The sequence below is a fragment of the Dermacentor variabilis genome, chromosome 9, assembly GCF_050947875.1.
Source record: "Dermacentor variabilis isolate Ectoservices chromosome 9, ASM5094787v1, whole genome shotgun sequence".
In the NCBI taxonomy this organism is placed as follows: Eukaryota; Metazoa; Arthropoda; class Arachnida; order Ixodida; family Ixodidae; genus Dermacentor; species Dermacentor variabilis.
The window spans coordinates 50,837,893-50,861,506 of NC_134576.1; the positions used below are offsets into that span (position 1 = coordinate 50,837,893).

At 45.5% G+C, this 23,614-nt stretch overlaps 1 protein-coding gene across 1 annotated transcript in view; it reads left to right on the plus strand.

Annotated features, from left to right (window-relative positions):
* Positions 1–22,373, plus strand: part of LOC142558350 (neprilysin-1-like) — a 49,889-nt gene extending 27,516 nt beyond the window's left edge. The window contains exons 6-11 of the mRNA XM_075670495.1: positions 216–389; positions 1,665–1,780; positions 3,987–4,233; positions 16,602–17,144; positions 21,054–21,245; positions 22,143–22,373. Coding sequence (XP_075526610.1) covers positions 216–389; positions 1,665–1,780; positions 3,987–4,233; positions 16,602–17,144; positions 21,054–21,245; positions 22,143–22,214 — 1,344 coding nt within the window. The 3' untranslated portion in view covers positions 22,215–22,373. The remainder of the gene's footprint in view (positions 1–215; positions 390–1,664; positions 1,781–3,986; positions 4,234–16,601; positions 17,145–21,053; positions 21,246–22,142) is intronic.
* Positions 22,374–23,614: the final 1,241 nt, after the last annotated feature.

Sequence of the window (23,614 nt, forward strand, 5' to 3'; positions counted from 1 at the left end):
CTAAACTTAAAGTCTCTCTCCTCGCGCTGTTCTACCAGCACCAAAACTTGAGGACTAGCGCGGCCTGCGTAAGTCCTGTTGCCTTCAGCCGCGTATAGTACGGGACTGATTTGTAGTAACTGTACATGTATGGGTACGTGTTGTCTTTCTTGTGTCTGTTGTTTTGCGCTAAGCAAAGTAATTATGGGTGATACAGCCGCACGTCCTCTGCGCAGGTCGAAAGCCCTGAGCAACTCGGCCAGCTATCGGCGCTACTCGGCAACACTGAGGTGACCGCGTTGCTCAACTACGTGGCATTCTCGCTGGCCGCGTTCTTGTCCCCCGCTTTGCCCCACGATGAAACAGCGGAGGGACTGCTCGTTCTGAGCCACGGGGAGCACATACCACAGGTACGAACTGAATCCTAAATCTTCTGGATCTCACCAAATTAGCGAAAACGGCGGGTTCGTGGTTTGTGCCAAGAGAAAAATAAAAGAAACATTTAAGTGCGAGCTCATGACGCACCTCGTTACGTTAAATGGGCGAGCGACATATGGCGGGAAATCCACTACATCGCCGTCTGTTTCATAGCCATTAGCTCCTGGCTTTCTCTATACTTTTGCGTGAACAAGCGGAGAAGAGCCCGAAAACTCGGAGAGGGCGGTCGCCACATGTCGATCGATGTATATAGCTGTACGGTTGTGGAAGTTTTCTATGGGCGTTCCCTACGGCCGTGCTTGACCCGCACGTCAGATCGTCGACGATCAGCGAGTATGCTTGATTTGAAAATTATAGCTGCGCTAACACATGCATCTACAAAGGAACAAGGACGAGACACAAGAGCTTGTATCTCGTCCTTGTTCCTTTGTGGATGCCTGTGTTAGCGCTGTTGCAATTTTCAGATCAAGTATGCCCCAACTTGGACAGAAAGTTTTAAGCAACGAGTATGCTCACCGCAATAATTGCGTTCATTGTTAATTGCTGTGCTGGGCTATTGTTCACCCACTATACAGTTAGTTTCGTGACTTGCGTTCTGCCACTGTGCTTGTTTGTCACTACAACGTCATATTATATAATATACTTGCTTACTACGAAACATCAGCATCAACTACAAGTATTTAAATAAAAGAAACTGCGCGTCTAGCGATTCCTATAGTGTTCTGGCAATCTAGACAATCGTTATGTCATCGCTAATGCTAAAACGGCTGTTAGTTGATCGACTAAAGCACTGCACAACGTTTTGCAGTGCTTTGAGAATATACAGGACTATGGCTTCTCTGCTAGACCTAGTTCTGCGGAAGCATTTAAAGTAAAGAAGGTTCAATACCATAATCTGTGTTTGGTCACATGGAGCAACGACAAGGTATTTATCATCCTGAACTTTACATCCAGCGTAGCCATGCAAGGGAAGTATTAAGCCAGAACCAACGTATCCGCAATTAGCCTTGTCTTCTTCAGTGCAGATACATGGATCGTTGCCATAACGGTGGTTCTGGTTTTGGGCTTTCCTTGGGTGCCCAAATTTATAAGTTCTTCATCGTTATCCCACGATCTTCTGGCTTGCTTTAGAATACTTGTGGTGAATACTGCGGCCTCATATGGGACAGAGGGCAGCTGCTCTAGTCATAGGTATATTACAAGTGCATAGCAGGGATGCCCCGGAGCTTTTGTCTGAAATAACGCAGGTGCCGGAAGAGCTGCAGGCGTGCGTTCATCTGCTGGCCCGAACCTACCATTTTGGTGCCCTCTCTCTTGCCCGCCAGGCGGTCAGTCGCGACAGCGGCGATGGAAACGGCTACAAGTCAGTCCTGCGCGCCTAGTTATAACAACGATGCTTGCCTCTGGCATAGAAATGCTTTAAGGCACCCTTAGAAAACCTGGGCCCATATTCACAAAATGCTCTAACGCTAGGCTTGTTCGTAGCATCAAATTAAAGCCAATTCTGGCACCGGACGTTCTTTGAGAAAGCGGTAGAGTCATGTCAAGCAGCACCTACGAACGAAAAGATTACTGAATTCAGCTTTTGGAAATTCATTGTGTTTATTCGTCACTTTTTGTATTTTTCAAAGGAATAATTACCTGGCTGTTGACACTGCCGTCACAAAAATCCTGCCGATTTTTCTTCACAGGTTGTTACGGTGTGAGCCCGCAATCCGCTATTGTACGAGGTCTGTTAGAAATGTATCCGAACTGTTCTTTTTTTTTTTGCGCACACCTCACAAATATGAAACAAGCGCGCTTGCATAGGCCGATCTTGAGCCTTCGTGCGCATGCGTGAATTTTTCCCGCGTGCCGAGGGCGTCGGTCACTGGAACGAAGCGTTTGAGTGAGGTAGCACGCAGTGCTCTCGTCGGTTCTTTATTGCAAGGAAAATGGCGGAGCAACTGGAGCAGTTCTACTCCATCAAATTTTGCCAGAAACTGGGCGACAGCCAAGTGGAAATTATTGGGAAGATTTATACGGCTTTCGGTGAAGATGCTATGAGCAGCACGCAGATTAAGGAGTAGTACAACCGATTTAAAGACGGCCACACATCGGTGGAGAGTGAGCCACGCTCTGGTCGGCCATCAACATGCCGAAATGACCAGGTCATTGCCGAAGTGAACGCTGTGGTGATGCGGGACCGTCGTGTGACTATCCGAGAAATGGCGGAAGAGGTGGGCATGAGCACTTTTTCTGCACATTCCATTATGACCGAAGATTTGACCGTGAAGAGAGTTGCGGCGAAATTCTTGCCGAAGCTGCACGGTGCAGCAAAAGCAACTTCGTTTCGAAGTCTCACAGGACATGCTGGATTCGACAGACCCCGACCCCGACTTCATGAACACCGTAATAACTGGTGACGAGTCTTGGGTGTATGGGTACGACCCGGAAACCAAATCCCAGTCGTCGCAGTGGAAGAATTCACGTCACCAAGACCAAAAAAGGCCCGTCAAGTGCGCAGCAACGTCGAAGTGATGCTGACTGCTTTCTTTGGCTCCCGCGGTGTGGTACGCCACGAGTACGCATCACAAGGTCAATCAATCACCGGAGTACTACAGGGATGTCTTCCGTCGTCTACGTGATGCTGTGCGACGCAAGAGACCGCAGTTGTGGTCAACAGGAAATTGGTGCATCCATCACGACAATGGTCCTGCACACTGCTCGCACTTTATTCAGACATTCAGACAAAAATCAAGACACATGCAGTTCAACAGGCTCCTTACTCTCCTGATATGGCCCGTGCGGCTTCTGGCTGTTCGCCAAAATCAAGAAGTCAGTCAAAGGAGCGCGATTTCAGACGACGGGACATTATGGCTGCAACGACAGCTCAGCTAAACTCCATTCCGAAAGAGGCCTTCTCGGAATGCTTCCAACAGTGGCGGCACCATTGGGAGAAGTGTGTGGAGTCCCAAGGAGACTACTTTGAGTGTGATTAGGTTTCCAACGCTCCAGTCATGCAAGTTTTTTTTCTTCGGCCAAAGGTCGGACACTTTTCTAACAGACCTCGTATAGATATGCTGGAGTCAAATGGACAGACCTGTGTTAGTGACAACTTGTGAAGCCAGCACTTAAGGAAGCGAAGGGCTGTACAGAAAAAATTATTTATTGTGTTCTTTTTAACTTATATGTAGAGATTGTAAGGCAAAATGAAATGAAATTAGACAAACGAACAATTTGCCGGCCTTGGTAGTCGAACCCACACCCTCCTTATTAAGTGGGCGTCGCTCTGCTAATTTAGCTACGTCGGAGACTGTTCCCACGTCCCCCTTCTTGGGTATTTATATGTGTTAACCAGCGCCACTTATGACGATGGCGGCGAATGTGGAATGGTCTTTCAACCGATGGCTTCACGAATTTGTATCTATGCGCACACTTCTGTCCACACATTTGTTCTCATGATAATACTGCATATACCGTAAGCTGGTTAAACGAAGCGTGTTCTGTGGGCTCGTTGCTCTGGTCTATCGGGTGACGTGGCGCCACGAGTTTCGCATAACCCACTCAGCGGTGCTTCTCGGGTGCAGGTACGAGGGCGCCGTGCGCGCTTTGGTGGATGGAGCGCGAGATCAGGTGTCTGCCCTGCTGCGTAACCGCACAGCGCGGATGACGAGCGTCGAGCTGTGGATGGCGCTGCAGAGGCTGGACACGTTGCGTGTAGTGTTCCTGGCGGAGCCCGAGCAGAGCGACGAACATCTTTCGCGCTACTATGAAGCTGCGCTGGCCAGCGTCGACACTTTCCGGTCGCTCACACAGGCACGGGACTCGGGGTCGGCAAGTGCGCTTTGAGAACTTCATTCGGCAACTAAGTGGCGGTAGCTTCTCGACGCCGTAATACTGCAAGATGGATCATGAGGAAACCCGCCCGGTGACATTAGCATGTACAGATGGAGGCATTCGTTCTCTACAGAGCTTTTCCCACGGCAGTGTTCAATAGCCGGGCTAGTGCCACTTTCACAGCGGCAGCTGGGAAGCTCGAAACTGTGGCATCAAGATAACGTGCACTTCAATATGCCTTGGCGGTAGAATGAAGTATTACAGGGTATATCATGTCATATTGTTTATTCAGTGCGTTGGTTTCAGTGATTGTCGGCAATATTAGGTATAGTATAGGAGAGTGCGTCGCATATACTGTCTGGAAGTGGTCTGTCTATCTTAGAGCACATATGACGCAGACTCGATGAAGACAGGTATTGCTGCTCCTTCAGTGACACAGTAGTCAAACTGTCTTCTCACAAAGACTGTTGGCTTGTGCCATGGCACCTGCTGGCGCGATTTGAGCACATCTGCTAGTGACAGGAGAAGTTGGCATTAAGCGAGATTATTTTTTTTTTTGCTTTTGCTCTTTTCCAGCTTTATCAGCACGGCACAGAAGTGAACTATGTTAGCACTGTTTAGTTGCAGATCATTAGGACTGAAGCTCCGAAAATCTTGGTCGTCTTCAGATCCTTAGAATTGCCGTCCTCGGTTGTGGTACTGCTCTTTAATGAACAATACAGTAAACCAATGCAGTAAGTAGAACAATACAGTGGAAGAATTCAGTAAAGGACTTCGCATTAGCGGGATATTTCCAGCAGTTATAACGAAATAAAGAAGGAACAGGACAGAACGAAAGTTCTATGTCAGCAGATTTGCTGACAACAGAATAATGTTCGATAAAAGCACACGGCTATAAGTAATCGTAAGCTATGCTACACAGGCTTAATTGAGGCGTAGTAGGTCTGGTCAGACAACTGAAACACAGGCAATATGGACCTTATAGAGCAAAAAAAGGTTGCTAGTATTATTCAGCAATGTTTGACGCTTCCATTTTGAAGTATGGATTACCTGCCTGCTAATAACACGCTCCAGTTTTGGAATTCAGTTTATCCTAGCAATAAAAGGTGCTTGGTAGTTTTTTCATGCTTTCGTTAACAAGCACCTATTGCTGTGGGCACTCAGGCTTGAAAACGGTTAAGCGTGGTATAGAGAAGCTCTCAGGGTACCACGCTCAATCGAGGTGGTATCGACGCGCGACTTCTGTCAAACGATCGATCACCAAAAACCTTCTGAAGCAAACAGGGATCATTTTAAAGAGGTGCACGCAAACAGTTGTCGCAGTCGACGCAGACGTTGTCAGCAGTTTAGGGTAACGTGAGATTGTCCGCAGAAACAAGTTAACGGATTAGGTGAAGGTTACGCTAATTCTAAGCTTTGAATACAGGCATACCACGAACTTTTGAAACGGGCTTACTCTATATTAGCATCAGAAAAACTGCTATACGCAGGCATGCTCATTGACCCCAACTTTGGCGAGCCTGGGGTATTCATTCATTCACAAAACTTTATTAGTGTCCTGAAGCCCGGTCTTTGCAGATCGAGGCGGCCCGCGTCCACGCCGGCACCGCCAGGCCGAGCCTTATGGCGTCATCGTGGACCCTCTGGACAGCCCGTAGCTGATCTTTATATGAAGAGCTTGTTATCAACTTGTGCCAGTAAAGCCATTTTTCTTCGGGGTCGGCGAGAGTCGCGGGACAGCCCGCCAGCATGTGCCTGATGTCAATGATGCCATCGCACACGTTACATTCTTTCCTAATTTCTTTTTCGGGGTGGATTTTATTTATGAAATACGGAGTGGGGTACGTCCCGGTTTGCAGTAAACGTAGCGTGACTGCCTGAGCCCTGTTCAATTTTATGTGTGGCAGAGGGAATCGCCTACGCCCCAAGTAGTAATATTTAGTGATGTCGTTGTAAGTTAGTAAGTGATCTGTATTCTTCCCGGAATGGTAGTGGGCGTCGGTTCGGTTCTGACCGGCACGGCAAGCAAGTTCTCGTGCCAGGTCGTTCGTAACCTCGTTGAGGTTGGGCCGAGTCTCGTCCACTTGTCCCATATGTGCAGGAAACCATCGGATTTCAGTTTTGATAGTTTCGACCTTGTCGATAACTTTAGTCGCAGTCCCAGCTACATAGCCTTTGTCAAAGCTCTTAATTGCTGCTTTGGAATCGCTATAGATGAAAGACCATTTACGGTTCCTGATGGCTAGAGCAATCGCGGCTTGCTCCGCCACCGTGGAATCCTTAGTGAAGATGGTGACGGCGTCCCGTACCTCACCTCGGCTGTCGACCACCACGGCGGTGTAGGCCTCTTTGCCTTTGACCCAGGCAGCGTCTACAAGGGCCGCCTGTTGTCCTAGCTGTTCAATTTCTTTCAACAAAGCTTTCGCTCTCGCTTTTCTCCTGCTAACATTGTGTTCCGGGTGCATATTTCTCGGGAGGGAGGTGGTTCTGATCGCGTCTCTAAGGTTCGCGCTCAGTTCTACCTCGGATTCCTTCGGGTTCATCGATCTATTTGGGTCTGTCCCTATCGCTTTGAGTATAAGCCTGCCCGCTCGCGTTTTCGTCAGTCTTTCCTGTTGCGCCATCGGTTGCGCTTCCGCCATCTCTTCTATCGTATTGTGCACGCCTAGGTTCATGAGCTTCACGTTCGAGGTGCTGATGGGTATACCTAGGGTAGCCTTCACTAACTTTCTGATCATAGTGTTTAGCTTGTTCAGCTCGGCCTGCGACCATTTAAATAGACCTGCAACGTAGGTGAAGTCACAGAGAGCGAACGCGTGCACTAGCCTTAGAGCGCTGTCCTCACCCAGGCCTCTGTGTCTGTTGCTGATTCTCCTTAGTAACCTGATGACTTGGTCCGTCTTGTTTGAAATGTGTTGAATGGCATTCAGGTTGGTACCTCCCGCTGCTATGTGGAAGCCTGAAACTTTAACCTTTTCCACCTGCTTGATCGCGGATCCGTCGTGACAGCGTAAGATAATCTTGGGTTCCTCCCCGGGGACGTAGCCCCTGGGTCTTCGACCCCTGCGCCGATGTTTTAGGACCAAAAGCTCAGACTTTGCCGCAGAACAGTTGAGTCCCATCTCGCCTAGCGTGCTTTCCACGGCGTGTATACTCTCCTGCAGTCTGGTCTCCGTTTGGCCTACGTTACCGTTGGCGCTCCTTATGGTTATGTCATCGGCGTATATTGAAAAGTGTATACCTTCTATACTCTCAGCTTCCTCGCGACTCTGGTCATTGCTAGATTAAATAGCATGGGCGAAAGTACGGCCCCTTGCGGGGTGCCCCTGTTTCCCAGGTTCATCATCTTCGATTTTAGTTCTCCTAGCGTGAGGCTCGCTTGCCTACCGCCCAGAAACGCCTTGACTACGCTGTATAGCCTCTCGCCCAACCCCAGCTCGGACAGGACCTCGAGGATGGCCTTGTGCTCCATGCGATCAAAAGCTTTTTCGACGTCTAGCCCCAGAATCGCTCTCGCGTGCACCGGGCTAACGTGCATGAGCTCGTGTTTGATCAGGAGCATGGCGTCCTGAGTCGATAGTCCGGGGCGGAAACCGATCACGTTATACGGGAGTATGTCATTTTGCTCGACGTATCTAGTGAGTCTGTTAAGAATAACGTGTTCCATAGCTTTACCTATGCACGATGTAAACGAGATTGGACGTAGGTTATCCAGATGGAGGGGTTTGCCCGGTTTTGGTATGAGGATGGTGTTAGCTATCTTCCATTCCTCCGGATAGTCTCCCTTTCTCCACAACTCGGTGAAATGATCCGTCAGGAAAGTGATCGACTCATCGTCTAGATTCATTAAGAGTTTATTGGTAATACCGTCGGGTCCGGCTGCCGATCTACTAGAGAGACCATGGAGGGCGGCCCGTACCTCACCCTCGGTATGTACCAAAGCACAACAGCGAGAATCATTGCTTTTGAAAGCGAATGAAATTAATGGGTACATTGAAAGACGGCATATGTTTCCTCTGATATATAGGTTTGCGCAAGCAATTCACATCGCATTCATACCATTCGAATTCTTCACCACCATAGTACGATATGCAGAGCTAACGCTTTTACTTAAGTTTCACTGACAAGTGTTTCAGGTTATCTTTTCATTACTCAAATAACGTTTCCACGCAAGCAAATAAGTTCGTCTTTTTCAATGCTACTCATACCGTTATTACGCTTGCGAGGACTATGTGCAAGTCATTCGCAGAGCGCGCACAAATTGACGCGCCTAAGCGGGTCGCAGGATGGGCGGCTTGCATCGAGTTTCATGACGGGCTCCTGGCATTCGGTCGCTTCAGTAATGCTTCTTGATGCAGTGGCATAGCATCTTGCAACTGAAAACTCACCAGTTTGAACCTCCTCCGGCTACATGATTTCTTTTAAAACACAATGTATGTTTAGTGAGTTTCTCCCTTTTTCCGCGCTCGGTATAAGTGTTTTCGGCCTCTTCGTGTACCGATGCCGTGCACAGTGCATTGTAAAAATGTCGGCCGATAACGTAGTGCAGTAAAGATTACACCCAACTCACGTGAGTGGCGATGCGACAAAGTGCCATTCGCATTGACTCCGTTTCATTGCCATCACCAACTCACCAAAGAGCACGATGTTTTTGATTTACTAGAGGTTGAATCACCTTCCAACGTTTGAGAGCGCAGCTCTTAGGCACCCGTCTATGCGTTTAGCGTAGGCATCCCTCGTAGGCAACAACTTGATTTCAGCGAGTCGGTTCATCTTGAGCAAAACTTGAAACAGCGCAAAGATAACGAGGACAGCAATCGAAAACAAACACAACAGGACGAGTGCTGTATTGCTAACTGGCAGTACAGTTGGCAGTACAGGGCAGTAGAGTTGGCAGTACAGTGCTCGTCCTGTTCTGTGGGGTTTCGTTTGTTGTCCTCGTCGTCTTCGCGCTGCTTCAAGTTTTACCCTCGTCAGCATCCCTCAACGTGACCGAGCGAACGTCCACAGCGAAGGATGAAATAGCGACAGCGAAGAGGGCGTGAGGAGGAAATCGGAGGAGGAAGGTAAGGCAAAAGCGTAAGAAAAACATGTTGCCAGGCAAGACGGGCTCTACGGCGACGACCACTACGATATGGCTCCAGAGTAGCACACCGTCTTTTGTTCACCAATGGCATGTGGCGAGCGCGTCCACCAATACTATATATGGAAACAAAGCACTGCATGAGCAGAGGTCTGTCTGTGGCGGCTGCTGGGAATCGCACCTACGCGTCATTTACGCTCTGCCTCTCGCGATCTCCCGATTAGCGAGGCAGTCGCGCCACACCCTGCTCCATTTGCAGTGTGCCGCACGAGACATTGTCCGCGCCCGCCAATATATCGGCACATTAAAACAGGTATAGAATTGCACTGAAATTTCCCATTAGGGAGTATCGTAATCGTCGGTGAATTGTTTTCTACGTTACAAGCCATTTTGTCACGATGGACAGGGTGATGCCTTATATACACCCTACGCAAACTTTACAAACATACTTCGGTCCACTATCCTTCAGAACGAAATACAGCGGACCGACAAAAAAATGACTGCCTCAGAAAACATAAGTATAGTGTTATCGATTTGGGCAACTATCTGCGCACTATGATGTTTGTGTGCAGCGTTTCCGAAGGAGTGATTCGAGCAGCCATACACGCAGTTATGTCATCTATTCTTTAATTTTCTTGGTTTCACATCTCGACGCGACCTTAAGGTTAGTATATGAATGCACTGATTGGCTCTCAATTTATCTAGTTAGTGATTTGAGACGGGGAGTTCCATTCGAGCCGTTAAAATTACCTGTCCTCAGCTCTCTTCGCCCGGGGGATAAAATATTGTATGAATAGTTTCTTGATCGATATAAACGTACAATTATCATATCTTCGCCTGTTCATGACATCCACACGTAGCGTTTCGTCATGCAGGCATCATTGTTCTAAGCTAATACCAGATTGAATCGCTGTGAGTTGCTGAGTCCGAGCTTCAGATGGAGTTCTATTGATCTTGATAGAGTTATCGTATGAAGCATTTGAATTTAATTACATAAAATTTCTTTAGCTATTACTTCACAACACTTTGTGTTTCGATGCGAAAACGTCAAATGGCCCGTTCATCCAAAGATCCAGCGTCTGTTGCCTGAAACGTAACGGTGCCTAAACTCACATTGCCATTGGTGGTGACGTCACGTCACGAGCGCACCTCGACGGAGTTTCCATTGGCTGCGATCCCACGTTATGAGCTGCGCCCCGAAGGAGCCGAGCGGGCGAAGGGGAACACCTGCTACCCCGGCCGCACGCCTGATGCTGCGTGAGGGGAGAGGGCATCGCCGCGACGCCACGTCACCCTCACTATTGCTCTCGGCACGAGCGCTCCACGACGGACCATAGCGAACGCTTCCTTGATTACTGATAACAGGCCGGGGCGCTCGGCCGGCGTGACGAAAGCGGTGACGTCAAAATCGCCTATTTTAACTCGGGAGCATCCGCATTAGATTTCAATAATATGAATATTTGGGGTTTTACGTGCCAAAACCACTTTCTGATTATGAGGCACGCCGTAGTGGAGGACTCCGGAAATTTTGACCACCTGGGGTTCTTTAACGTGCACCTAAATCTAAGCACACGGGTGTTTTTCGCATTTCGCCCCCATCGAAATGCGGCCGCCGTGGCCGGGATTCGATCCCGCGACCTCGTGCTCAGCAGCCCAACACTTAGATTTCATGGCAGTCGGGAAAGGGAGCGTGTTGTATCGAAGTGCACAGGTTTTTGCTATCTAGGAGGCGTTGGCAGAGCGGCAGAAAGGGAACACCTACTACCGCGATAGCGCGCCAGGTGTTGCTCGAGGGGAGAGAGCATCACCGCGCCGGTGGCATACGGCGTTGGCACCGCAGGCTGCTGCTGCTTGTTGACGCGGGCAGTACGCACCACTACGGTACATTATTCGCAGTGCAAAACTCCAAGGCCCGCTCAACGCCGTTAAATAGGACAACAATGCTTTTGCATACAGAACTCATTAGAAGTGCTCAGGTACGCTCAGATTATTTCTTACTTTGAACACCTAAATAAGGCCTACAATATTTACTGAAAATATGTCCCTCCGAAGAACATCAGACTAACGTCATCTTTACTTTAAACTGAACTGATTCACGAAATAATTGAACTACGTTGACCTCTTATGTCATAAATATTTATTTTGTTGTGGAAAAGATAGATGAGCCTTCGTTTATGCAATATCTGGTGAGAGCAACCTCACTTATATATATATATATATATATATATATATATATATATATATATATATATATATATATATATATATACGCATACTGCAGCCCCTTTTGGGGCTATATAGCAGGAGTGGATAATTCACTATAATACAAGCAAGAAATACAATAGGCAACAAAGAAAGAAAGTTTAAGCGCAATGTTGAGGGAGCACAGACAGGAATTCATTTAATGGGAGAGAACGGTTGCTTCCTAGTAGCGAATTCCATGTTTGAATTATTTTAGGGAAAAAGCTATTCTTCAAAGTATTAGTGCGTGCAAAAAATGGTGTAATGTTATGCGCGTGATGTCTCCTACTAGAAGAGATTTTAGCAAAGGTGATGTATTCATTACTGGAGAGGGGACAAGATGAATGAATAATGCCATGAAAAATTTTTAAAGAAATAACGTGTCGCTGTTCGGCAAGAGATGTTAGGTTGAGTGAGGACATGACTGACGATGGTGAAAAGTGGTGGTCATAACGTCGGTAGACAAATCTAATGGCTTTCCTTTGGATTTCGTACTGCTGGTAGGGATTCCAAACGATATTACCATACTCCAGTATAGGGCGAACAATAGTTTTATATAACAGTAATTTAGTGCCGCACGGAGAATTAGACAGAGTACGACGTAAATAACCGAGTTTTTGTAGAACTTTAGTCGTAATGGAATCAATGTGCTTTGACCAGAACAGGTTAGTGGTGAACGTGACACCAAGATATTTATATTCAGAAATGCATTGAATTAAATTATCATTAAATTCGTAGCTGAAAAAGAACGGGCTAGCTTTATTAGAGAAGGACATAACGACAATCTTACGGAAGTTAATGTTCATTTGCCATGTTTCACACTATTTGGAAAATCTGACGAATGATTCAGTAAGGCGAACATGCTCAGAGGGAGATGAAATGATGTCATACAATACGCAGTCGTCTGCATAAATTCCGATTTTAGATGATATCTTACGTGGTAAATCATTTATATATAATAAGAAAAGTAGAGGACCGAGGACCGATCCTTGAGGGACGCCTGATGATACATCCACCACCGGGGAATTGATCGAGTTAAAGCTTACGGATTGAGAGCGGTGAGACAAAAAACTCTTTATCCAATTCACTAATTGAGGTTTGTTAAGAATGACATTTAGTTTGGACAGTAGTTTCGAGGGAAGTACGGTATGGAAAGCTTTGGAAAAATATATGAATATAGCGTCAACTTGAAATCCCTTATCGAGGTTAGAAGCTTTGCCATGCGTGAACTCGACAAGTTGCGTTATGGTGCTAAAACCGCGTCTGAATCCATGCTGTACATTAAAGAGAATGTTATTTGATTCGAGGAATTCCATATTGTGGATATATATATATATATATATATATATATATATATATATATATATATATATATATATATTGTGACGTACGAGTTCGTGCCGGTTTGGACAAAAGGGCGTTGGGAGGTGAAGAAGAGGTTGAAGTGTCTAGAGGATCGGGAGATGGCGTTGCCCTGGCTACTGAGCTATGACCTTGTAAATATTGTAAATGCATATATTTTCTCCCCCCCCCCCCGTAAAAATATCCTAAATTATAGCAGCATGGTGATAGTCCAAAGAAAAACCTCCAAACCTTCTTTCTAATCCTCTCGTAGTCATTTGTAAATCCTGCTGGTATTAGCTTTTGGAACAATGTGCCCCACGTGCGTTTTTATCGCAAGCAGTGTGGGCATTTCCACTTTCTGTTTTATATGCAGCACCAATAATGGTGCTAAGAAACCCCGGAGCCCAGTGAAACATTAGGTTTTGCCATTGAATTTATTTTTTCGCAACAAACAAACATCTCTACGAAAAAAAGAAGAAACTGTATAGCCGTATGTTGTATCGTACATGACAAGGCAATTATTGATTAGCAAGGAGCGGCGTTGGGCCAGTTGTTGCGTAGCTGTCGATGTTAATGGCGAAAAGGTTAGGATGTGGAGAGGAGTGGATCTCTTTTTATCCGTTTCGTGTTTTCCTTCTTAAGATTTGCGCCACGGACATCAACAAATAGGTGATTGCCTGAAATTTCAGCCAGAATGTGGTAGTATATGAATACATAACAGTCTGGTAAAGACTATACAAAACGCCCGGTATTTATCGCGTGCTAATTCCGAGCGTAGAAATTCTGAGAATAATCTATAGGGCCAAATTCGCAAAGCGTTCTTTGTTTGCAAGTGTCCTTTCTTACTTGCCGGTCAGCTCCTCCAAGGAGGTTATGTAATTGGCCTCTATAGTATGTCTAGTATGAGGGCTGGCTTGAATTTGCTCTTAGAAACAATTCCATCGCATGGCCTTTCTTTTTTGTGTGTATGTGAATACAGGCTCTGTTTGTGAACTCTTCTGTAGTTTGGGTGACGAGCTGAGATGATAAATATTAAAAAAAAAATGCTCAGAATTCATTTCCAGTGCTAGAGTTCTGTATTTTGAAGATAGCAGGTATCTTCTATATAAATATTTCGTTTTCTATCTTTTGCTTCTGTTATTCTGTTATGCTACATGTTTTTCTTTGCGTATCATATATGATACACCCTTTGATAAGATTATTTAGCGTTGCAGCTGTAAAACTTAGGATGCATGTTGATATTGGAAAGTTTAAGAAAATAATCGTAAAACTGCGGTTATGTCTCTCTAAAATTCAATATGGCCATCTAGAGCGAAAGAACTAATTACGATTACCCAACTGATAGAAATAGTTCATGACCTCGCAGAAACAATAAATTCACGTGGTCAAACAGACATTATCTACCTTGACTTCGCAAAAGCATTCGACAAAGTTTCGCACCAAAAATTGTTATATAAGATTAATGCGGTCTTTAAAAATCAAACACTCACACAATGGTTTTCTGCGTATATATCCTCCCGTGAACAGTGTGTAACTGTTAGAGGTTGTCAGTCGAACATACTTCCCGTTGCTTCTGGTGTACCGCAAGGTAGCGTCTTAGGCCCACTCCTATTTTTGATCTTTATTAATGATTTACAAAGTAACATTGATGTTCCCTTAAGACTTTTTGCAGACGACTGTGTGATGTACAGTACCGTAAATACAGTTGATGATCAGATTAAATTAAATATAAACCTGCAAAGAATAGTGAAATGGTGTAACGACTGGCAGATGGAGTTAAACTTTAAAAAGTCTGTGTTCATGTCAGTAACTAGAAAGAAAAATGTTCTTGATTACAATTATCATATCAACGGTTACATGCTTGAAAGAGTCGATCAGTATAAATACCTAGGCATAACATTTACATCAGATCTACGATGGAATGCCCACATTGAAATTGTCATTTCCAAAGCTTTTAAAACACTATGGTACCTGCGACGCACTATGCACAGTGCTACTCCGGATTTAAAGTGCCTCGCTTACAAAACCCTAGTCAGACCGATAATCGAATATGCTAAAGTAATATGGGATCCTCACACAGCAACTAATCGTCACAAGCTTGATAGGATTCAGCGACTCGCTGTAAGGTTTATCTTTAATAAATACCGCCGGAACCATTCTTCAACAGAACTCTGCCAACAAGCCCAACTACCTATGCTAGAAACCAGAACCAGATATGAAAGACTAAAAACTCTTTACCTCATTATCAATAATCATCTTAAAATAAATAAATCAGATTACTTTGAGATCAAAACTAATGAAACATCAAGGCATCGTCATAGTAAGTTTATCCCATTACCGACTATAAAAAATAATTGTTTCAAGTTTAGTTATTTTCCCCGAACTTGTAGAGACTGGAACTCTCTTCCAGATTCTGCTGTTCGGTCGAAATCATTGGCTGAATTCCTACGCCACTTAGATAATTTCATCTATGGCACTAGCATAGGGCGATGAGATCCGATTGCTGCTGTATAAGATTGCTGTTATGATTTCTGAGTGATGAGTTTTTTTTTTTTTTATGTGTGCATTTCACGAGATGATCTTTTTTTCCTTTAACTAATGTATAACTATGGTTTTCAATATGTTCTGTACTACTTATTTTGCTGTTCAGTTCCGTTTTTTTTTCCACTCCTGTTATAGCCCCTCAATGAGGCTGACAGTATTAATAAATGAAATGAAATGAAATGAAATGAAATGAGAGTATTCGTTCCATTCAGCTGATTACGCGTGCGGCACCGGGAAGTGCGGCTTACTATGAAACCCTCCAAATGCCGTCATACTGCGGCGATCAGGCTTATTCTTGCTGGACGAAAAGTTGTGTTTAACCCATGCAGCTCAAGTCACCATGAGGTGGAATGGCTTTTTAGCAAAATGAAAATCAGAACAAGCTCGTAAAAAATGTGAGAAGGCGCATAGTTTAACGCCAAACTTTTACGCAGGGTAGGGTTTTGATGGAAAGCAGACTTTCAGGGTGGCGCGTACGTAACCACGTGAATGGAATGAATTATTTCATGTCAGGTAATTCAATTTATGACGCCTGTTTGAAATGTAGGAAACGCGTAAAACGACGCTGAGGAAGATTCAATGACAAGCGTGTGATGAAATGTTTACAACTAAGAATTTGGTTAATCTGAATATTTGTCCACCTAGACAAATATTTTATTTGTAGTGACGCAATTGGAGCAACCATTGTAGGCTTTAAACTAACCATTCCAGGGAAAAGACTGTAACTGCTAACAGGATTTAAAAGATAAGTAATATTTTTGTAGAATACTTACTATAATTCAATATGTAGTTGGACGCGAATAAATTTGTCCGCTGAATACCACATAGAATTTTTATTGCATGCGTAATGTTCGTTATTTTGACTATACATAGCATTTATCTGCCTATTCGCGTATCTATTTGTTTTATGCGCGTCAAGGTACCACCAAAAATGGAACATCTTTTCCGCCGTCATGGATATTTGCTTGAATCGACTCGTGGTTTTGCAAAGGAGCCGCAACCCTTTCTCTAGCGCTACTCTTAAGCAATAGTTTTTCTGTCACGTTTCGCCGCTAGAAAAAAATAGAGACGGAATTATTTCGCCACTTTCGAAGACGCCCATCGGTCATTTGTCCCTGGTGCTTACTGAAGACGTTATTGCTGCGCATCGCAGAGCGACAGTTCGGGAAGCCCTACCACCGCGTCGTCCAGATCGCCGGACAGGCCCACCTTTCTGCAAGAGTACATCGCCCAGCAGAAGGAGACCAGCGACCTCTACTGGAACAACCCGCACCGACCTGAGGAGAACCTGGAGACGCGGTGGCCAGCGCTGCGTGTCAAGCCACGCGTCGACTACTTCGAGGCGCGCAACGCGCTGCTCGTTTCGCCGAGCCTGGTGTCCTTCCTGTCGGCGATGCTGGTGGGCCTCGACCCGCTTCTCGTGCCCGTGGTCGGCTCGGATGTGGTCCGAGCACTACTGAGCGTCGTAGCCAGCAGCCAGCGGTGGGGGCTGGACGCTGCCAGTGACCCTCAGGACTCTGCGGAGGAGGCTCGCTCCATGCCTCGACACAGAGAGAACGCGACCCGTTGTCTGGCCGAGCTGTACGCCAACCTGACCGGCTACCGTCAGGCAGGGCCCCGCTTGCCCGGCGAGCTGTTCTTCGACGCAGCGGCTGTGGAGCCTCTCTTCGAACTCTACAGGGCTTACCTCGCCAAGGTGATTCACTTTTGCTGAAAAATATGCCAACCACGTTTCCAAGAATTCCTTGGAATGAGAAAAGCCCGTCTAGTCGAAAATAAACATGGCGTACGTAGTTGTGTAACTCGATGGACACCGAAAGCACAGCATGAATGTAATGGGTCGGAAAACACCTGCGAATCCTGCAAGAGTACGTGCATAATCATCGCAAGAAGCTTGAGTATCAGTCAGGGATAATATATGGCACAACATGGTACTCGGGGAGATTTAGCAATTCGTTCAAAATTTTCGCGAAAGAACCTATGGTATGTTAAACGAGCCTGGTATTAAACATATCTTGTTTAGACAACTCTGGTATTTTAGACAACTGCTATTTAGACTTAAAGCTCTGCTATTTCAAAAATGCAGAATCTTTCGTGAACATATGTGACGAGAGCAGACCTGTGTGAAAGGTAATGACCGCTATAGACAAGACACGTGAATCCTGTATGGTCACCGGCATGTGCCAATTACGTTCATCACAGGCTCGCAATTTTGCTTATAACCATCAAATTTGGAGAATAATTACCGCGCTATGTTAATTGTAACTGACGGCACGTACGGCTGCCACAATGTAAAGGTAGCGAAGCTAAAGTGACCGTTCATAAGGACAGCTTATAAAGGAGGATATACCATGGGCATGACCTATGGAGAGGAAGCGCTCCAAGTTACCGTGGCCACGACGGAGGCGCGCTGTTCCGCTGCGCAGCCAGCGCTGGAAATTGCCACCACTTATATCAACGGTAGCCTCTCCGCACGTAAAGCCCCCTACATAAGAAGGTTTCGAGCAGTCGCCGGTTCAGGTGCATTTTAATCTAAATTATATAACCATGCTTTGTCGCTTTATTTCCCTTTTTTTTTTGCTCAGCCTGCGCCTAGCAGTAGAGCGACTTGGCAGTTCTTATATCATGATAAATCGCTTTCCCGCGAGGTTGATATTTCTTATGCCTGATTTTTGCTTGCATTGTGTACAAGCTGGATCAAGTTGGATTATTGCATTCTTCCGCGAGATGGAAATGAGAGAACCACAGATGAAAGATTGCACCTGTAAAAAAAGCACACCGTAAATAGCGTCTTACAAACTTACACTGCTTGCGCTGAAAATCATCGGCGATGTTTTCTACGCAATATCTCTGAAGGGAAGGTACTGTTCCTGAAGACAGACTATTGCTGGCAGACGACTGACAACGCAGGTGAAGCTGATCGGTGGTGCATGTTAGCGATGAAAAATGTTGAGCAGAAATCGTTGCAGTGTAGTTCCCATAGACACTGAACATACAAGGCAAGGAAAGAGATCATAATGTATTGCATTTGAAACGCCCGCCAGGTGGATTAATATAAAACGTAGTTATAAGAAAAGTCGAAAGGAAAGTGGGTGTATGATTATATCAAGGCGCGCGAATTTCTACTAATGGCAAATGATAACTGTTGCTTACCTTAGAACAAGCTGGTCGCAGTTAAATGTATTACCGACAATCCATGCGTCTTTCTGTCCGTCCGTCCCTGCAACTGTCATTCTCCGTGTCTGCTTGCCTTTGTGTCACATGTCTGTGCGTCTGTGTCTGCCTATACGTCATTTCGCTCTTCTTTTTGCGTGCGTCTACCTGTCTTTATTCAGTGTGAGTTTTGTAGAAGTGACGGTTCCCTCTGGCTCTGTGACTTACGCGATAATGAACGCTGCATAAACTACACAAATAATAGAGCCGCCTATGGAGGTCGTGGCAGCCTAATTGGTAGTGCCAAATTTTCTTGTTGGAAACTACACCCGTAGCGCCTTTTCAGAGAGTGCATTTTAGCGCGTTCTTGAAAGCCGTCGCGGGTAACTTTGAAAAAGCATTATCGCGTTTAATTTTAAGATGATCATGTGCAAAATACTTATGGGAGCGCTTGACGTCCACTAACCATTTGTCGCGACTTAACGACATGGCGAATCCAAACTCGTAAACCCGAACGCGACGCTTGAACGCGACAAATCCCCAATTTGATGCGTGGTCGTGATGCGTGGTCGTCCAGTAAGAACGCGCCAGCATGCCTTTTTCCTTGGCTATGGAAATCATGCATAGCGTATGGAGTTCTTGACGAAGGTGAACCCTCGAGACCACTCCATGCGGCTGCATTAATTCAAGTGCAGAAATTGAAGTCGCCATCTCTGCTGTACCGGCTATTTTACAGACTGCCAGAAAGTGAAAGACGGTTTCCCCTGCCATGTTAGCGCGAATATAAGGATATATTTACACGCTCGCTGGTGGTTTCAGGTTTATTTGACGAGTCTGCAATTCTGGGATGGCAAATGGTTTAGCAGCACTACGGAATCTTATAGGTTCGCATACAAGTCCTTTTAGCAGCATTTTGAATATTTTCCTCTGAAAAAGATGAGAAAAAGTTTGGGATATGAGACGTTAAGCGAAGAAAAGGAACGCGTGGACTAGCGACGATTTCACTTCCACACGACAGGAGTGATAGAGTACTAGCTAACCTTAGCCAAGCTGTTCAGGGAAAAAAAAAGAGGAAATAAGACATGGTACGAGATAAAATTTGGAACATCAGTTTTCGGTTTTCCCACCTACGACAACTGAACACGGTAGCTTTTATAATCGCACCTTACACAATGTTCCCCTGCATTTTTTTTCGTTAAACAGCTTGGCTAAGGTTAGCTGGGACGAGCGGTATGCGAGAGGTGTTCCTATCCGTAGTACAAAACAACACAGAGTCAGATAATGTACTTTCTGCTTGCTTTCCTAGATTGGAATCTTATTTGAGATTGCACGAGTTAATTTAAGCGTTGTCGACGTCAAATTGCGAAGACATCCGCACTGCCTATACAGATCACAGTATCTGAGAAAACGTAGAATTTTTGAACAGTAATTCATCATGCCGATGGATGGCAGTGACAAATCTTCGCACACATTATAGTACCGGCAACTATTGGAATGGTATTTGGGACTGCAGGAGCGTACTTAACCATTCGGATGTTAAATTGTGCAGACAGCCGCACAGTCTACAAATCACAGGATCCGAGAAAGCGTTGAATTTTCGGACAGTAAGTGACTGTGCCGGTGGATGGTAGTGACGAATCTTCGCACACACTATAGCACCGGTGAATATTGGAATGTTATTTGGTACTGCAGGAGTGTACATAAACGTTTTGGGGTTCGATTGCGCAGAGAACAGCACAATCTACAGACTACGGGATCTCAGAAGGCGTTAAATTTTGGGACAGTAAGTGACTGTGTCAGTGGATGGTAGTGACAAATCTGCGCACACACTATAGTACCGTTGAATATTGGAATGTTAGTTGGCACTGCAGAAGTATACCTGAATGTTCTGGCCTTAAATAGGGCAGACAGCACCACAATCTGCAGACTAGAGGATCTGCGAAAACGCAGAACTTTTTTGGTCAGAAGTGACAGTGCCGCTGGATGGCCGTGACACATACTTGCACACACCATAGTAATGGCGAATATTGGAATGTTATTTGGCACTCCAGGAGTGCCCTTAAACGTTCAGTTAAATTGTACAGCCACGCAGCCTACATTTCGCAGGATACGCAAAAACGATGAATTTTTGAAGAGTAAATGACCGTGCCGTAGGATGGCAGTGACAAACCTTCGCACACGCTGTATAGTACAGGGGAAAAGCTTCGATACTTAACAGTCTTGCGGGTCTGCGGAGGTATTATTCAATTCCGCCTATACAGTGGTCCGCAAATTTTAGCGTGGACTGCGCGCATTTGCACGCAGCGCAATATTTGAATACCTCGTTATTGTCGCGATCACTGTATTCACTTTCTCTCAAGCCGGCCTTATAGTTCGCCAAGTCTTTGGAGTGGCAGAATCGGGAATAATATTTGCACGTTAACGAGATGACGTCATTCCTCTTTCCCTCCAGTACCCTGAGCTGCGCGATGGTCCGAACATTCCCGAGCTGCCTGGCAAGAACTCCCTGGAATTGTTTTTTATCAACTACGCGGTGGCACACTGTGAACACGGAGCGCGACCAGGGGACGGCCAAACTTCGAGCGGCGGAGAGCGGACGCTGTCGGCTGCCGCGCGGTTCAACGTGGCCCTCATGAACTCCAGGGTAAGGGACAGTCGCTGATGGAGGCGGATCCAGCGTTCCCTCTCTCACGTTGTACCAAAAGCAGGAGTCGTTCCTGTCATCACGTCGGATATATAATTAACCAAGCCAACCGCTAGCTGGGATACTTACGCCGTAACTTTTCTCGTGCTCCCTCTCTTCCAACATTATTACTTTGTAAAACCGTGTTACGTCCAAAATTAGAATACGCTGCGGATATATAGGAGCCCTTTCATGAAAACCTAATACAATCCTTTGAACTAATCAAAAACAATGCCACTCGTTTTATTCTTTGGAACTAAACCGTGGTGCGAGCGTATCTTCAATGAAATGGAATCCGGGTCTTCAACCGCTAGCAACACGTCTAAGAATTTCCAGGCTTTCATTTTTTCATAAGCTGTATCACCACCCTATTCTTCATTTAAAATTCATGTCGCGACCATATTACTTATCTCGCCGTACTGATTATCGGCATTGATTCAGTTAGAACCAGTGCATGTAACACAACATATTTTTTACTCATTTTTGCCACGTACGTCAGAAGATTGGAATGAACTTCCTTCTGACATTGTTTCCTTTATTAACAATGATAAGTTTCGAAAAGCACTAGCTAACACTTTATTATAGCAAACATTTGTACGAACTATTGTTCGTGCATTTCTTTTTTCTCGTTTAATGTTAGTTTTATATGCCATGTTCTATTGCTGTACTTATCATACTTTCAGCTAACATTCTATAATTAGCAAATAATGTGTATAAGCTCGTAATTTATCCCGTTCTTATTTGTTGTATAACCAACGCCCCTCTCTAATGCCGAAAGGCCCTGAGGGTAAATAAATAAATCAACACAAAGAAATTGACGAATGTATGTGTGAATTTTCGGTCTCCTTCCTTCCGCAGGCCTTTGCAGCCGTTTTTCACTGCAAGGAAGACGACGTGATGAATCCACGTAGCAAATGCGAAGTCTGGTAAAACCGGTAAGAAATGCTGGCAGCCAGGAGGGGAACGCCAGATCGACCTCACGTGGATTGCTTCACGGAGCAAGTCTCTCGCAGCTGGGCACGCGGGGACGGCACGTTTTTCTTGCGCTTTTATTTTTCGGTCACACTGCATAAAATTGAGTCGAATAGATGTGCGCATTCAATTCATTGTCTCGTAAATTCTGATAAACTTTCCATCCACTCAAGTCTGGCTTCTTGAAACCTGTGAATGCATGGCGGGGACGTTGCGTGCCTTATGTATAATACGTGCGAACTTTTCGTCGTAAAGCACTTCAAAGGTAATCTGAGGCGAAATTCATATGCACAGTTTTAATACCTGAAGTATTTCCCTAATAGGTTACAGCCGGCATTCGCTATTTGAGCTGATGTACCCATGGAAATGCGCCATCGCGACTGCGTCCCGTATGATGGCTCGGTTGTTGGCGTTTATGAAGTGCGCATCGCAGATGAACGTGCGTTAATCATTTCATGGTTTGCATCGTCGCTTTGGGCAAGACGTCGGCCGCTCTGAAGTAAGCAGTATAAATCCTATGCAGGTTACGTCATTATTATCTGCCCCAAAACACTGATACAATGGCATTTTTTTGCATCTAAGCGAAACTTCTGTTTCAGAAGGCGTGTCTCTAAAATTTTGAACGCGTTTCGTTGAAGTTGAAAGAAACGGAGCCGCAGTGGTGTCTTCACGTCCCCCGAAAGAGGGCGTGTCAAGCGTGGCACTCAAAGAGCCCCAGGGAAGGTTAAACAACTTATTGCAGGGTTGTGCCTGCACTTAGAAAAACACGATAGCGCAAAAAACGGACAAGGACTACAGAGTATAGACACGGAACACCTCATGCGGGGGGGGGGGGGGGCTTCGAATAATTACATTAAAGTGAAGCTTGCTTTGAGGGCCCAGCAAGACTGTCCTGAGTGTGGCTACTGTCTTGTCGAATATATTTATGGATATCTATGCACAGCTTATGTGGAGGTTCGCCATTAAGTGGCTCATGTAAACAATGCGTGCTGAGAAGGTATTTCCGGCTCTGTTCTGCTTAGCAAAAACAAATTCCTAGATGCAAGTAGAAAAATGGCCTCGCAGCAACCTCTAAAGCACACTGATCTGTTCATGGCCAACTACAACAAAATTCTGAACCGCCTAAAAAGCCCCGATCCTGATAATTTACACATACAGTAGCCTCCATGGTAAACTTTACTCTTGAAATGCCACTGGGCGCCTTCACAAAATGCTTGCAAAAAAAATTTTATACTGAAAGTGAAATGAACACCGCCGTTCCCAGTAACCGGAAATGACGTACTATGCAAGCTGTAGAGAACAAGCGTCAGGGCAGCGTGTCCAGGTCGTCTGCTTGCCTTGCTTGTATACCGTTCCAA